The 16,725-nt window shown below is 38.3% G+C and overlaps 1 protein-coding gene across 1 annotated transcript in view; it reads left to right on the plus strand.

Moving 5' to 3' along the window:
* The first annotated feature begins 593 nt into the window (after positions 1-593).
* LOC149922295 (uncharacterized) overlaps positions 594-16,725 on the plus strand; it is a 175,087-nt gene continuing 158,955 nt past the window's right edge. The window contains exon 1 of the mRNA XM_090162283.1: positions 594-735. Within this exon, the coding sequence (XP_090018409.1) occupies positions 594-735 (142 nt within the window). The remainder of the gene's footprint in view (positions 736-16,725) is intronic.

The following is a 16,725-nucleotide window of genomic DNA, read 5'->3' on the forward strand; positions in this document are numbered from 1 at the left end:
TAAGCGATGAAAAATCGAAGCGAAAGAGGCGTTTGAACTCTTCCTCGGAAGGGTCAATCCCTCGGAACGGTAAAATGAAAGGTAGAAATTTCTGCAGATCTTCATTCCCCCGGTTGGATAAGGTCCTTCGTTTCGTTGGCGGCATCGGAATTCGCTCGCTCTGAGAACCCTTTCCTCCCCCTTCTCAGCCAGAGAGCTCTACTCCCACTCCGGCTTCACTTTCGGCGGCTCAATCCTGCCCATCCACCGAAGACTAAGAGAGCGCCGTATCTCTCGGTCCGACCCGCATCAGCCGCACGTGTGCCGCCTCGGAGCCAAGTGCGCCGTCGCGACCTCCGCCTGTCCCGAACCAAGTTCTCTCTTCTCTGTCGACGGTGCTGTGCCCCCGTGTGCGTGTCTTTCCCTGCCACCAGGAAGGGCGGAGGAGAGGGGGCTGCCTTTTTTAGCCGCGGACGAACTCGAGTTTATATAGGAGACAGGCTCTCGCGTCTCGGTCCCCTTTTGGGCTCGCTCGTCCCGCAGCCGACAAGGATCTCATCATCCCGACGCGCCCCGACAGAAAGAGAGAGGGATAATCCACGCCGAGAGCTAGGATGCTGGCGCATCCCTGGCTTCAGGTATTGGCCGGAACTGCTCCCAACTTCTTCCTCCCACCGCCGCCTCACTCGTCGCAAACTCAACAACAACATCGGCCAGCCCTTAACCCATCGGCGACTCCGACGGGACAACCCAATGGTAAGAACGACGCTGTCTTGCCTCTCATTCTGTTACACCGCGATATAATATATCTCTGACGAGATATATATATATATCCTGCTAATATTAATCGCTCGAAACGTGTACCCGAGCCAGCTCGAAAACTCTGCATTCGGATAAGAAATATTCCGTTCATTTCTTTTATATCCATCTACGAAAATGAAACGAATAAAAACGAATTTTTCGCGTATTAAATAGTATTATATTCGCGAATAATATCCATAAATAAACAGTTTATGGAATTTTTTATGATTAATTGAAATTTTGGCGGTTAATTTATCCGTTTCCCCGAGCTCTAGTGCGCGGCAAAATTCATCAACTATTACACTTACTTTTCTAAAACTATTACAAACGTAAAATGTTTATTCATTAATATATTTTCCTACGCAGTGTAATTTTAACACTTTACATGGTTAGGATAAGTAATACGTGTAGTAAACTTTGAGTGGTGTTGCTGTGTACGCATCCGCGGTTTGGCGGGAAATTCGCGGCTAACGGAATCTGAGTCGAGCCTGCAAAGGGGCATGCTTCCTTTTTATGGCCCAAATGGACACTTCACCCGTATCAACTTCTAATTATACCTATCGGTGTACAATTAATAATCGGTGTACAATTAATAATCGGTGTATCATTAATAATCGATGTACCATTAATAATCGGTGTACCATTAATAATCGGTGTACAATTATTAATCGGTGTACATTTAATAATCGGTGTACTATTAATAATCGTGGTACAATTAATAATCGGTGTACAATTAATAGTCAGTCTACAATTAATAATCAGTCTACAATTAATAATTTAATGTACAATTAATAATCGGTTTACAAACCTATATCTTCGTGTCTACTATTAATAATCGGTGTACAAATCTATATCTTCCTGTCTACTATTAATAATCGGTGTACAAATCTATATCTTCGTGTCTACTATTAATAATCGGTGAACAAATCTATATCTTCGTGTCTACTATTAATAATCGGTGTACAAATCTATATCTTCCTGTCTACTATTAATAATCGGTGAACAAATCTATATCTTCGTGTCTACTATTAATAATCGGTGTACAAATCTATATCTTCGTGTCTACTATTAATAATCGGTGTACATATCTATATCTTCGTGTCTACTATTAATAATCGGTGTACAAATCTATATCTTCGTGTCTACTATTAATAATCGGTGTACAAATCTATATCTTCGTGTCTACTATTAATAATCGGTGAACATATCTATATCTTCGTGTCTACTATTAATAATCGGTGTACAAATCTATATCTTCCTGTCTACTATTAATAATCGGTGTACAAATCTATAGCTTCGTGATTAGGTAACTGATTAAGCATAACCAATGTGTAAGAGATTTTAGGAAATAGTTAGATCATCGCTAACTACTTGAACCTTACCCACGTACTAAATAAACTTTATTTGTAGCTCTATACATTAAAATATTCAGATTTAAATTAGTAATCATTTATTTAATGAAATTGTTTTAAATACCAAAATGGGGACAGTACATTGTACTTTAAGTATGAAGTATCGAAACCCCAGCTTATGAGACCTCTCAAGGATAGTTCACCATTTTCCCGTTGTTTTTACAAACCATGAAAATTTCCTTTAATGGTAACGTAATTGTAAAAAAAAAATTAATCTCGATTGCACAATGTCTTAATTTCAAATCACGAAAAAGCGTATCTTTCACGGCGCTGAAATCTACGGCCAACCCTTCTCGCTCCGCTGTTTTCGAGCCAGGAAACCATGCCACGACTATGTTCGGTTCACACACGCTTTTTTCATTATTTCTTACCCCCCTGCCCCCCCCCCCCCTGTAGAGTGAACTATCTGATACTGTACTTAATATAAGAAATTGAAATTGGGATCTCAGGTAAAGGCAGCACCTCCTCACTTCGTGCGGTTATATGATCCGCAATCGAGATGCCTTTAGATATTAATATAAATTTTCGCTCGTCTCATCCACGCTTATTATTCAAGAACGAGGAAGAGTGTACACTGAGAGGGGGTACCACGACCACCCCTGAACGTTATTTACTTTCCATAATCTTCTTTTAATGAACACGCTCTTGATGAGGGTTCGAACCCTGGACTGATATTTAAACATGTTCGGAGGGGCAACGGATATAGTCTTCGAGAGATTATTAAGATCGCTTTCAAAATCTTCCCCTTAATTATGAAAATGCGGAGAAAGGTCGTGATCAGGCTATATTTGAGGGGTGCCTCTTGAATTTGTGATTGGGAGGTTGCTTATTGGTTCGCGTCAGTAGCGTTGATAAGGGTAAACTTCAGCCTACTTGAAAGGGGTCGCGGATTTCTTAATAATGGGTTTTATATTTTAGTACTTTGAAAATAGTAATTAAAATTTAAAATCAATATTAACGATTTTCTCTAGGGTGAAAATTATTTTTAAAAACTAGAGCCATCAAATTTGTAATCTACGTCAGATAAATATCTAAGATAAAAGATGGATTGAGAATTTGAGATAAAATTCGAAATATGTTTCACCCCTACATATTAAAATTAAGCAAATAAGCAAATTAATGTATAATTTCATAATGCTATTTTGAATAAATGGTTTCTTTAAAAAATATTTAAGTTTTCATATATTTTTTCCGTTAAATTTTGTTTGTTTCTAGACTAAAAATTAAATTGTTTGTTTCTAGACTAAAAAATTAAATTGTTTGTTTCTAGACTAAAAAATTAAATTAATAGACAGGCTAAGCTCGCAATAGGAATCGTGTATGGTGAACTTGTAGTATAGCGTCAACGTAGCTTTATCACGTACAGACTGTTAACCCTACGCGTACGATTTTACAAGAGGGTAAAATATTTTACTAGCTATTTTGATTTTAAAATCAAATAAAATGAAATCTCAATTTAATTGCAATTATGAAAAAAGCTGAAACTACAATACATATTTGTTGTTTATTTATACCTATAATTCATTTTTGAAATTATGTATGATAATAAAAATGATCCAAATTAAATTATTAAAATTTTTCAAATCTTTTCTTCAAAATACAAAATGTACGACAATACAATCATTAATTTTACATTTCGATTTGAATATTTTTAAAATCATCTTTTTAATGATTTAAGGCATTTGAGTTTATTTGCGAAACAGGTATCGCCCGGCTTGAGTGAACAGTCTCTCAAATTTCAGATTTTAGCAGAAACAAGTGAGACTTTTTCAAAAATGTTACGATAGTTAGTCATATTTATAAATGCCGTCATCTTAAAAACTAAGTTCCGCAACTAAGACTTAATGTGCAAATCTATAACATTAGTTTATTTCCGCCTACTATTAAAATAGAAATGTAAAACAGTAAATGGTATAATTGTAGTGTTTCGCTGACTCATTTTAAATATAATATTTAAAGGGAGTATAAACCAGTGGCGTAGCCAGGATTTTGTTTCGAGGGGGGGGGCACACAATTGAAAAAAAAAAAGTAAAAAAATAAAAATATTTGTACGTACGACCATACGTTTCGGGGGGGCATGTGCTACGCCACTGGTATACACTTTCATGTTTTAAACAGAAGCTAGAACACGCTTTAGTAGTCGATTTTGTTATTTAATTCATTTTCCCATTAGATAGTTTGTGTTACTGAAAAACTTTTTTTTTTTATAATGCCAAAGTCTGACAGAATCTTCGGGGTGCAAGAATAGACAGCCAGATAAACAGTTATTCCAAATAGTTAATGAAAATTTAATAACAGTTCGTATTTAAATGCTTAGAAGAAAATAGCCAACACGTTATAAAAAAAAGCTTTAATAAGGTTTTTAATAATCAAGAACCTATTTAAGTTACTGAGAACGTGGCTTCCAGGCCCTCTAGCAATAATAATCTTAAATAGCAAAATAGATGTCAAGAATTGTGTCGAGGAGAATTGGTTTAAAGAGCCACAGAATCATTTGAAAATTTTGGGAGAATTTTACGTAGCTAAACCCCTTTCACACCTGGTGATAACAATTACGGCCAATCAAATTTTGGCCTTTTTTAAAGCTTTATTTCAGAACTTGAAACTATTCTGTGACCTTTTAAGACACGTCTCTGTTACTGTTTCAATTTTAAATAAGCATTTAATTCAAGTCTAGATAGTACCTATTTATTTATACTATTGCAGAATGACAATGTCGAGACCATCCCGAATGTCCCCTTGGCACAAGGAAAAACGTCACCCAAGTGTGTGTGTGTCGTAATACGTCAGTTTTAAGTAACCAATAAGATACGAGGTAAATTTGATTGACTGCTAAGGGGAGGAGCATCTAGGTGAAATAAATGTAGTTATTGCCGATTCAACGCTATCCAGAATTCTAAAATGAATTCTTATTTAATTTCGATTCAGCTGAGAATTTTCCAGCTGTTGTATTCCAACAAAATAACCATGACAAGATTAAGACATGTAAAATGTTTTATTGAGAATGACAATACAGTGTATTTACATAATGAGTTGAAGTGTATTCTTCAACCTATGATACTCAGTCAAATGAGCCTTGACAATAAATGCCCCGATGTATTTATAGTCAGCGTGTATAAACGAAATACCGTTGATACGATAATACATTGCAATTGATAAGAAATATAAAATAGTTGAATTAGTTTTTTTACACGTACAAACATAACACCAGCGAATTAAATTCGTAAAAATAAATACATTCTTTGGTAGCGTGTCTTTGCTTCTAAAACGGATTGAATCGTACGTTCTCGACCCACCTAAATAAGTTCTTGATCGAAAAAATCGGTTAATAAACCAAAACAGAAACCCCGAAATTTTTTCACGTAGTCTCTTCCTTAAGCAGAGCTAGAACAACGTGAATTTAGTATTTCACGTAGAATTTATAATTCATCACGAAGGCGCTACTATTGTTAAGAAACAATTCATTTTCCTGTAAGTGAGAAGAAAAGATTCGTAGGAGGGATGGAAATTAAAATAGATACAACGGAAACACCTTACAGTACCGTAAGAGCAAATTACACCACCAGTCTAATAAGTTATATTTGCATCACTCGATAAATCTTACGATTGGGCAATATTACCTTACCCCTTCGTTTCTAAACTCCCCCAAAAAAAAGCAACGGTCCTTAAAGGGAAAAGGGGAATAGGGGGGAAAGTCGACTCACGATATAAACAATGACTCGCTGGTGTTTACGCCGTTCTTTAGTTAAGAAATTTGGCGATATATCACGTTATGAGCGCCCCCTCGCGAAGAGCCGGCGAACTGGCAATAGCGCGCGGGGCGGCCCGGGGGTCAGGAGGTCATTTACGTGTCTTGGTTGCTAGAAATGCCCCCTTATTTCCATTCGTAATAGTCTTATTTAGAATATGGCCCGGGAGAGGGGTGTAAAAAAGGGAGAGCTACGGGGCCCCTTCAACGCACGAGGACCCGATTAGAGAACGAACTCTCATCGCCGAATCGACGGCCAGATAAACCCCCCTTGGAACCACCACTTTTCACGCCTGCCGCTATAACTCCGAAATCGTTTATACGCTCAGACAACAATCTAAAATAGCCCGTCCCGATTTTTTGGACCCAAAAGGAATGTTCTATATACTTTTTTTTCGTTTCTGTTTAAGAACTTTAGTTCGAAAAAAAAGGTAAAATAAAAGTTTCTTGATTAACCCTTTCACACTGAACGCCAAGTATGCTCGTTCCGAAAACCCAAGTTTATTACATTGCGAATGTGTTGGGGGTAGAAACGGGGGGGGGAGGAAAACGGCGCACGCTTTACGAAAGCGCCATCTATTATCCGAAAAATACAAGCTTCTTACGCGGCATTTCCTTCCCCCTTCCAAATGCGGACCTCGCTTATCTTCACGACGAATCTCGTATTAGGATGGAAAAACGCCGAGGCCATTATTATATACGCCTATTTTTTCATATATATAAAATTTGTATATGAGTATATATATGTATAATTCACGCAGTGTTCTTTGAAATATGTATCTGACCACGGGATTTGGGTGCGGAGAGTAGAAAGTGCAACTTAACTCGCGAGCGACCGTGCGGGATGCGGTCGCGTTTTTAATCGTCGCCGCGTTGGAACCCGCGCTGGGTGCTAAGGTTGTCGTGGCGGCGCGCGAGGGCGGGTCACTCCTCTTCCGCGAGTGTTGGAATATGAAAGGGATGGGAACTTTTTGACAGTATTAAAAATTAATCTCATCTCATCCGTATTCGAATTTGGTAAGGGTTAACAACCGGACGTTGATGGTTATAGTTTGGCTCAACCGTATCTAGTATATTTAAAGATGAATGGAATATTCTACTATAAACTTACCCCCCCCCCCCCCCCCCACCCGAACCTGACCCCTAATAACGCGGGTAATTGTACTTTCTTTCCCGTCACTCCAATCTCATTTCGAGCTGCTTTTTGACAGCGGAGATATTTTCTTTAACAAACGTACCATTCTGATTATTAGAGTAATTAAGGTTCCCGTAATGCGTTTCGAAGATTGGTGGGGGGTTTTTTTGGGACTACATCGTTTGAATGACTTTAATTTTCTTGATAATGTTTGTACGATTTACTTTGGCGCTTTTAAAGAAATTGTACAATAGCGTTTCGAGAAAAAAAAAGAGATTTATAATACTTTCACAATGAGTTTTAAAGGTGATTTAAAATAGGCTTGAATTGTTATTCAAAAAGGACATTAAAATTTAGAGAGATTTCCTTAAATACACTCACTATATGGTTCAACGAATTTTGTATAAATATTACTATTATATTTCCATACTGTTCAAATTTCCAGTTCCAAATTGTAAAGATTAAAAATAAATAAAAGTGGTTCGGAATGTAGTGTAAGTTTGAAGTAGATTTTTTTTAAATACTTGAAAATATTTCCCGTCGATCCAAACAACTAAAAAGAGACCTAACTTTAAGTACGGCTTATAAAATCGCCATTATCGCTTGAGTGTGGTAAACGCTCTATAATTTAGCGCGCTCCATTAACTTCGTCCAAAGTTATAATTTGACCCTCTCACTACGATATGGATTATGAACTAAAATATGAATTTCCTTGTCCGAAATGGATCGATAATCTCCACGAAGAAACAACAACATCAACGGAGTGTGTATGTTCGTGTCTGGATGTAGCGTTATTTTTCAAAACCCAACAGTGAATCGGTTTTTATAGTGGGACCCTTTTTCCCAGAGCGCGCGCGAGAGAGAACGAACCGGGACTGGATGGCGTTAAAGACAGAGCTTGATGGATCGGGTAATCCATTCGATTTCCGCGCCACACACACACACACCCGGGCACACAGTCTTCGCGAAGACTAACTCCAAGGCCTCGAAAAAGCTTCGAAACTTCGGAAGCTAAAAAAAAGTGAGTCTCTTTCTAGATATAGCGGAAAGAGAAAAGGGGCCGAGTGGAGAGAGTTCCGACAGTTTACATATATACGTATCGTAGACGAGGTGGTAAACAGCTAGGAGAGCCACGCGGGGCAGCACCTCCGGGGTCGTCCATCGATTACGATATCCCTCTCGATCGAAGATTCCCGAATCAACGGACAGAGCCGACGGTGACCCTGGCGTCTAGTCCCCTTCCGTTACTCCTCATTGTCTCCGCCGTTCTGGTCCCGCTATCCACTGCAACTGATTCTTCCCTTCGTACCGAGGCTATGACCACCCGTTTGATCCTTGAGTGCCGCGGTGGACTAACTTGTACTTTTTCCGCTGGTTTTTGTCGAAAAGCGAAAGCTCCCAGATACGAAGGTGGCCGACTTTGTAAGGATACCGATCTGACTCCCCATTCCACTCTCTTCGGCGTTGGTTGAGACGAGGTCCTTTTTTATGACATGTTCGGTCATAAAGCGGCCAATGGGGCGAAAGCGAAAATGATACAGCGTGTTAAATGGAGTCCCCCGCGCTCTAGAGGTCCTCTTTCATTGAAGTGTCATCTCTTTTTATTCGCTCCGATGCTCCTTCTCAGTATCAGCTCTCTCTCCCCCGCGCTCAGAGTGATTCTCTCCGATTGCTACCGAAGTATACTTGACTACATTTGACCAAGATTTTCGACTTCTCGAAATTTTTCCAGTTTTACATCTTTAAATTCGGCGCGTGTTAAAATAAAATTCGCGTAATTTATTAGTAATTTACTATAAATAATTTTCTAAAAAGCCATTTTGCATAGTGAATAATTCACTATGCAAAAGTAGTTTTTAGAAAATTATTTATAGTATTTTAATGCATATGTTGAACCATATCAATATTAGTAGAAATTATGTTTAATTCAGAGAAAACGGCATGGTATTAGAAGATAAAACTTTATTTATATAATACCATGCCGTTTTCTCTGAATTAAACATAATTTCTACTAATATTCACCATGGTAAATAACAAGTTTACTATATACATATCAATATTAGTAATTTATTAACCGCGTGTTTTTAACTGATACAATCGATATATAAAGCGTATCGACCAGTTGTTATAACTATCTAAACTATTAATTTCGTACTAAAATACACTAATAATTAGTGTTGTGAGTCGGAAAATTTTCCGGAAAATGACCGTGGCCTTTTTTCCGGAAAATTTTCCATTTTTTTTCCGAAAAAATTAAAAAGTTTTCAATACATGATTAGTCTAATATATTGTTTGCAAATTTAAATAAAGCGGCATTTTCGCCATATTTTTTCAAATTTAAAAGTAAAACTAAACCTCTAGACTAGTTTAAACTGATTAACAATGTAACACTTTTAATGTTTTGTAGTATGTTTACTGATATTAGACATTTTATATCGATTTTTCAATTTTTAATTTTTCCGATTTACGGAAAATGTTTCCAGAAATTTTTCAGCGTTTTATTTTTCCGGAAAATTGACAACACTACTAATAATACTAAATATTAAAATTACTTCATTCTCGATCCAAATTTGAATCAAACTGGAATCAAGACACATTCAGTTTGAATCTGATTCTGATTGAATCATATTTTTGATCAAATCGGAATAAGGTAAAAATTTCATATAATGAAATTGGATCAAATCAAATCTGCCTAATTTCGGAAACAAATTTTATCCACAAATTTTTGTAAGGGACCACTTAAGTAATAAAGTCTTCGCAACAGCGCCATCTACCAATAGGAAAAGATAAATACTTCGTATTAAATTTTCATTTCTTCCGTTTCAATCAAACTTAAATAGTAACTGTATCCGCTTTCGTAAGCGCCTTATTATACGCGTAGGTTATTTACGAATTCGTCTTCACCGTTGTCATCCACCGGCGTCGTAGAGGTGCCTTTAACAAATTGGCCCTGAACTCTCGCGCGAGGGGCGTACCTCGGTGTCCATCGAGGAGAATAGATTGGATTATGTCGGCCCTAGCTTTATTTTTTTTTGCTGGTCTTTCCACGAAACTTAAGTTTTGCGGAATCAATAGGATTAGTCCGGCTTTTTTTTTTCGTTTGAGGTTAGCGTCCAGCTTCCCTCTGTCTCGACTCGACGGATCAAGGGGCTTGGCGGGGAAGCCCGTTTCGGGAAGAAGATATCCCTTGGCCGTTGCGTCCTCTCTGGCAGTTGAGGATGAATCGAAGGGAACCTAATCTCTTAGGGTCCTTTACCGTGCCAGTCCCAAAAATTGTATTAGAGCGCCGACTGAGGCCTTTTTTTTCTTCCTTGGGCGAGGGTCAATTTGTTGCTTCTTTTATTTCTCGGGTTTCTGACTTTGTGGGTGGTAACCAGTTCTACTCTCTCCGTTCACACTATAAGATTATTGAAAGATTTTAATATTTTGAATTTTTTCTCCCATACGATATAGACAATATTAAACACACCATTTCCTGTAACGATTTTCACATTGTTTGTAGAGTCCGAGGGGCAGGTCACTTCCTTGATTAACGACGCACCCCTCAAAAGATTAAATCCGATTTAATCATGATTACTTTGATTAAATTCAATTTAATCAAGATTATGTTGATTAATCACGTTTAATCAATAATTATAATGTTTGAATTCATGATTAAATGATTAAATGTGATTAAAATGATTAAATCCTGATTGAAACGTTTAAATCGTGATTAGTATAATTAAATCGCGATTAGAAATTAGAAAGAGAGTCAGAATGATTATATTGGTGATTTTAATGATTATAATTGTACGTGATTAGAAGGAGCTGATTAGAATAATTTAATATGTTATTATAATTAATATTTCGTATTTACCGCGTTCGATAAAATCTCGATTGAACCGATTATAATGATTAAATTAAAAGTGAACCCAGATTTGGTTTTTAAATAGGATAACGCGTCGAACGAGCGTAAACACGACAAATTATACTAATTGTTTCGTGACGCCATTTCGGAGGGGTTTTATTATTTCCGGTATGGGTTGTGCCCTATTAGTGGTAGCGCATTATCGTAACCGGCATAATATTTTCGTGAGGGTATTCTTTCCGTGAAGCCCTCACTCGGCTCTCTACCTAAAATAGAAACAAATTGACTGCCAAACAAAAACGGCCAGAAAATTTTGATCAGGACTGTACCTATCCCACTGAAAATGCTTTTATGGCATACTTATAAGTGATGATGTTACATATGAGAGGATAATTATAGAACGCTTTCACATGCGAACGGAGCATTTACTTGAACGGCATTTAATTTTTCCTATTTGTCGACAATTAATCTTGGCTGTGAGACTACGTACAAAGTGTAATGTCCGCTGGTATATCCTGTTATAAGAATGGGGACAACACTGGCGATCGCCTGCGGGCCGAATTGTGAGAAAGTGCAAGCGCCGCTGCGTATGTGATTGGAAAATTCTATTAGGGCGCGGTTTGTTTCTTCTGGAGCTGATCCGCCGAATCCTTATTTTGTAGGTGTCAAAGATTGAGATGGTCACTGGCGAGAGTTCGTGTACGACGTAATGGAATTCTGACGATTTGAAAACGATGGTTTTTTAGTTGTTGGACCAGATTATTGATAAAGAGATTATAAAAGCCACGTTCACACGTACCTTCGGAAACGTTTTGCCTCGTTTCGATCTCGCTGCGGTTCGTAGCGTTGGAAATCTGTTTGTTCACACGTTCGATTTCCAGTGAGTTTTGAAGTAAATTGGGCACACGTAATATAGCCACGTAATTAAGAGTTGAATCACGTTTTAAAACCATCTAATTAAAAACGAATGCACCCGGAAGAAATTATTCGAATTTAAATATGCAAAAAGCTGGAAGATTATTTTCATGTAAAATATTAAAAAAAATTTATTCGTAAAAATTAAAGAACATGGTTCACAAAAAACCGACTCTATGACGTCACGAATCGCTGCCAAACTGGTCGACGAATCGGTTCAGCCGTAGCGATCTGCAACGCTGGGACGCGCAACGGTAACTGTTCACACGACGGCATCCAAACGTTGCGGGAGCGCTCGCATCGTTTCAGCGAATCTGTTCCATGGCGCCGAATCCCATTCGACCGAACCCAATCCCATTCGAGCGAAAAAGCTTCACTTTGGCGGATTTAGGATTCGGTCTAATGGGATTGTCCCATTCGACCGAAAAACCCGCACTTCTCCGGGTTTAGGATTCGGTTTTATCCGTTTCAGCATCTGTCAGAACAGCACGCAGTGTTACCTAACCTAACCTAACCTAACCAGGCAATTTTTAAAGTGGTCAACTCATTTGCCCACTAGCACCACAATTTCCGTTCCTTTCCTATATAAGCCTAACTATTTCCACTAAATTTTTAAAATGCAAAAACCGCCTTTGGGCTAATTTCATCAAAAACATTGGCGGAATTCGGTCTAATGGGATTCGGCGCAATGGGAAGATACCGTTTCAGCTAGGAGAACGTAACTAGCCTTTTAACACGCTAACGCAGAGTTGCGTACAAATTTCATTGAACGAGCCTTTACGCTGCACGTTTTACGGGCGGGGGGGGGAGAAAATTTCCGAATTTACCCCTTCCGACGGCAGCAGGCCCTAAAGCGTCTAACCAATGAAAAATGTACACAAGAAAATCCACGACTTTTGACGGGTTGCGTTCTCCTTGTGTGGGCCACTGCGTTGTTTGCTCCTAGGTTTCACAGGGTAGGTGTGAACGCGGCTTGAGAGGTTAAGCAAGCGTCCGAAAACGTGTAAGGGGAACATGTAGGAGTACAGACTGTGCATTCTACAAGTTGGTATAGTTTTTAGATGTGGTTCTTTTCAAGTGTTACAAATGTTCCATTCAAATTGGTTCCCTATACGTACCCATTGGGCGAGTTTTTCCCTTTCGTAAGCCGGAATGTATCTGGTTTCTACCATTAATCAAGGTATCCGTTTTGTGTATAATTTGCGTGCAGGCTTGGGAGAGTGAAAGTTAAGCGGAATAAATAACCACTCTAACGATAAAGGAAAATGCTTTAAAAGTATAAACGCGATGTTTTAGTATTTTTATAAATATTTTATTGTTTTGTTTTTAATATATTTGATTGTTTATTTGGGGAAATTAATTAAAAACTGGGTGGAACTGACGACTTAAATTGATTAGATTTGTATCTTTTTGTTTGGATGGATTTTTATCAGAGATATTTAGTTGGTTATAAAAATTATTGTAGACTTAGCTTATAAAGGGTCCAAGATAAGACCAATGTTAATTTACCATAGATAAAAACATTCCCCGGAAATGGTAGCCATTTTCAAAGCTACATCTATGACTTCGGACTATTTGATTAAACGCTATGACTTTGAAATCGATATTGAGCTCCCAAGCGATCGGATTAAAAAAAAAGAAATTCCGATAAAAGATTTTAATAGCAATCTCAAAAAACGTTTGTTCTGATATTTCGATGATAGATTTTAAAAATCTCGAAACCTTTTTCCAGAGATCTCGCAAAGGTTTTTAAAATGCCAATTTAAGCCTTGGGTCACCAAAAATAAATATATATTTTTTTGTCCGCTTAAGCATTTAGTTTAGGATTTAACTCAAATACCGGATATAGCGTAGCATACTGCCTCTATTTAAAATTGAACTTATACCATAGTTTAAGTTTACAATATTCGCCCCTTCTCCACATGCGCATTGCCATTTTTGACGGATAGAGAAATTTTTGTCATTTTTGATTTTTCAGAATAGCTTTCCAGCTTAAATATCTTAAAATCAGTTTCAGATTTCCCAAATCGGGTCGAGTTTGAGAATGCAATTGTCTATTCTATACTGAATATTCTATACACGATAGTATCAGGTAGAACGAATTATCCCTGCACTTTTTTGTACAGGATCATTTAAATAGATAGTGACAGCTTGGAGCACAGCTAAATTTCTGGACTTAATGACCTTCATTAGATAGAGTTTAATGCCGTGAATACGAAAATATATACGTTATACCACTTTAAATTAGTATTTAATTATGAAAATTTACTTTAAATTATTTATGAAATGTTCTCTTCCCCGCAAACTCACCCATATTCTACGACGTATTTGGATGGGTAGTCGCTATTTTCCCTCTGTTTTCACTCTAAATATTCTCTCTCGGCTCGCTATAGCGGCCAAGGCAGCGGCAGATAATACCCGCGAATGAAACTCTGAGCTTGCGGGGAAATCTTAAATTTAATAGTAAATAATTATTTTTAACTAAAATTGTTATTACCACTATACTTATTACGTTCTTTTTATATTTAATGTAAAAATATTATATATGAAAAAAACTCTGTCGCTAAATTATCTTTAAATATTCTTTACGTGCATGAGATTCTCTTGAGAATACAGTGCTACCAGACGATAACAATATCCTACCCATGACGTCAAAGGTGCGCAGCAATGACGTGCCGAAGAACATACCAATACCGTAATTTGGCGTAATTGCATTTTAGCGAAGGCGGCAATATCAGCGTGACAGCTCGACTTAGTAAATCTAGTCGTAATCGCGAATACGCGCTTAATAGCGACAGTAGCGATGATGCAGTTGGGCCGAGTGGGTAAAATAGGGGTCTCTCAAGAGCTATAAAGATCTCGGGAAGTAGTTAGGAACCGGTCGTTTAAAATCACGCCGGCATAAAGTCGTTTAAATCGGAGCTTCTCACTTTTCTCTTTCGCGTTGTTCCGGTGACGTTTATATCGCTAAGATAGAGTGCGCCGGGTCAAATATATAATCGCTGTATGGAAATCCGGAAACGGCTTCCCCGTAAAACGGGCCAAATGACGGGGTATCGGGCGCCCGGGCCCGTCCTTTAAACCCCGGAATTATATATGCCCCGTTGTAAAGGCGCTTCTAACAAGTCGTCATTTTCCACGGGCCTTGATTTATGGTCTTGGAAATTCTCCATCCGTGGCCTCATCCCCGGCCGTTCCGCTTTCCCGTACAACATATCTCTCAGGCAGCCTCTATCTACGCCGGAGCATCCTCCTGCCGGCGCGCTGCCTGCCGAAACTCTCAGTCGGTTGACGTGTGGACCTCTCGCGCCTTAGAAACCTTCCATATTTTTAACATATAATTCGACTCCACCGAACTTCGTGTTACGCCATAGAAAATAAAACGTTGGATGGGGACCGGGCTTACGTTCTAACTGTTGCTCGTATACGCCGAACAAATTTATTATAATGGCATTGTTCAAGTTGATTGTTTTAGGACCAGTTATGTTATTTCTCTATAGGGAAACCTCTTCCTTTTTCGCGCTATTACTGGAGGGACTGGTGTAGATGATCCTTGGACAAATAATCTACTGGACCCTCTTTTAAGGTGGGGTGGCGGAGTGCTTAGCACTTTCACCTCGCAGCGAGAGGAGTCGTGTTCGTTCCCAGTTGGTGGCACTCCTGCCGCGTTGAGTTTGCAACTTAGCTTCCCACGGTTAAACTGGTTTTCCATCGAGTTCTTCGGGTTCCACTGCTTTGAACTCGTGTTGAGGTTAAAGGTAATAGTGAGTGTAGGGAGTATGATGGGCTTACCACCACCCTCCTACGCAGCCCAAGGTGATGCTTTGGGTATTAGCCTAACTTATTATTATTATTATTATTAATCATAAACTGCATTCTTCAAGTTTCATCACCCACCAGCGCTCCTAGCGTGAGAATTGCGAAACATTTCCACCCTAATTCAAAGCACGTTCGTTAACACGTTCGACGATATTAGGTCTAACGTAATTTTTCCTTGGAATTTGATATTTTCAGATCGCATAGCACGCGCTTGGACCATTAGATGATACAAAACTCAATGACCTTGAACCATGTCCTCAAGGTCATTAAGCACTATCTTAAGAACCGTTGAGTTTAGAGACTCCGTTTCAATTAGAAAGATGTGCGCCACCGCAATTTATGTCAACGTGGCTCTGTTCCGATGTAAATTGGCCAATAGGAAGCCAAGAAAATAAACACCAAAAACAAGAATGTCATAAATAAAAATGTCAAAGAGGTCATGCTTAGCTGTTAATAAATGAGAAAGTACTTGTACATCGACATTTTCAGGAAAATTTTTAAAATTTGGTTGACCTTGAGCCATGTCGTCAATGTCATTCAAAATGTATCTCGGAAACCGTTAGTTTTGGAAGGTCGCTTCCAATTCGAAAAATGTACGCCCTAACCTTTTAGGTCCAAATTTATTTCAACCGACCTAATTTGAGCTTAAACGAAATAAATTTTTATGTCATGGAACATTTTTATTTATGATCTTATTTTATTAGCTTCCTATTGGTCAATTTACATCGATTCAGTGCCACTTGGGCTGCGGGCATAAAATGCGATGGCACACATACTTTCAAATTCGAACCGAGTCTCCAAGCCCAACGGTTCCCGATATAGTTTTTGAATGACCTTCAGGATATGGTTCAAGGTCATTGAGTTTTATTTCATATACTGACTCCCTGCGCATGCTATGCGATCTGAAAATATTAAATTCCTAGGAAAAATAGCTTTTCAATTATTAGCTCTGGATCGTTTTTCTGGTTCCGATCTTCAACTCCGACTTTTCTTCGGCAAATCTCTGGTTTTGATGTCCAAGATCGTCCGGGCATATTGGGTCACGTGTTTGTGACACCAATGGCTGATC

This window comes from Leiobunum rupestre, chromosome 11 (assembly GCF_980474605.1).
Source record: "Leiobunum rupestre chromosome 11, qqLeiRupe1.1.hap1, whole genome shotgun sequence".
NCBI classification, from domain to species: domain Eukaryota; kingdom Metazoa; phylum Arthropoda; class Arachnida; order Opiliones; family Sclerosomatidae; genus Leiobunum; species Leiobunum rupestre.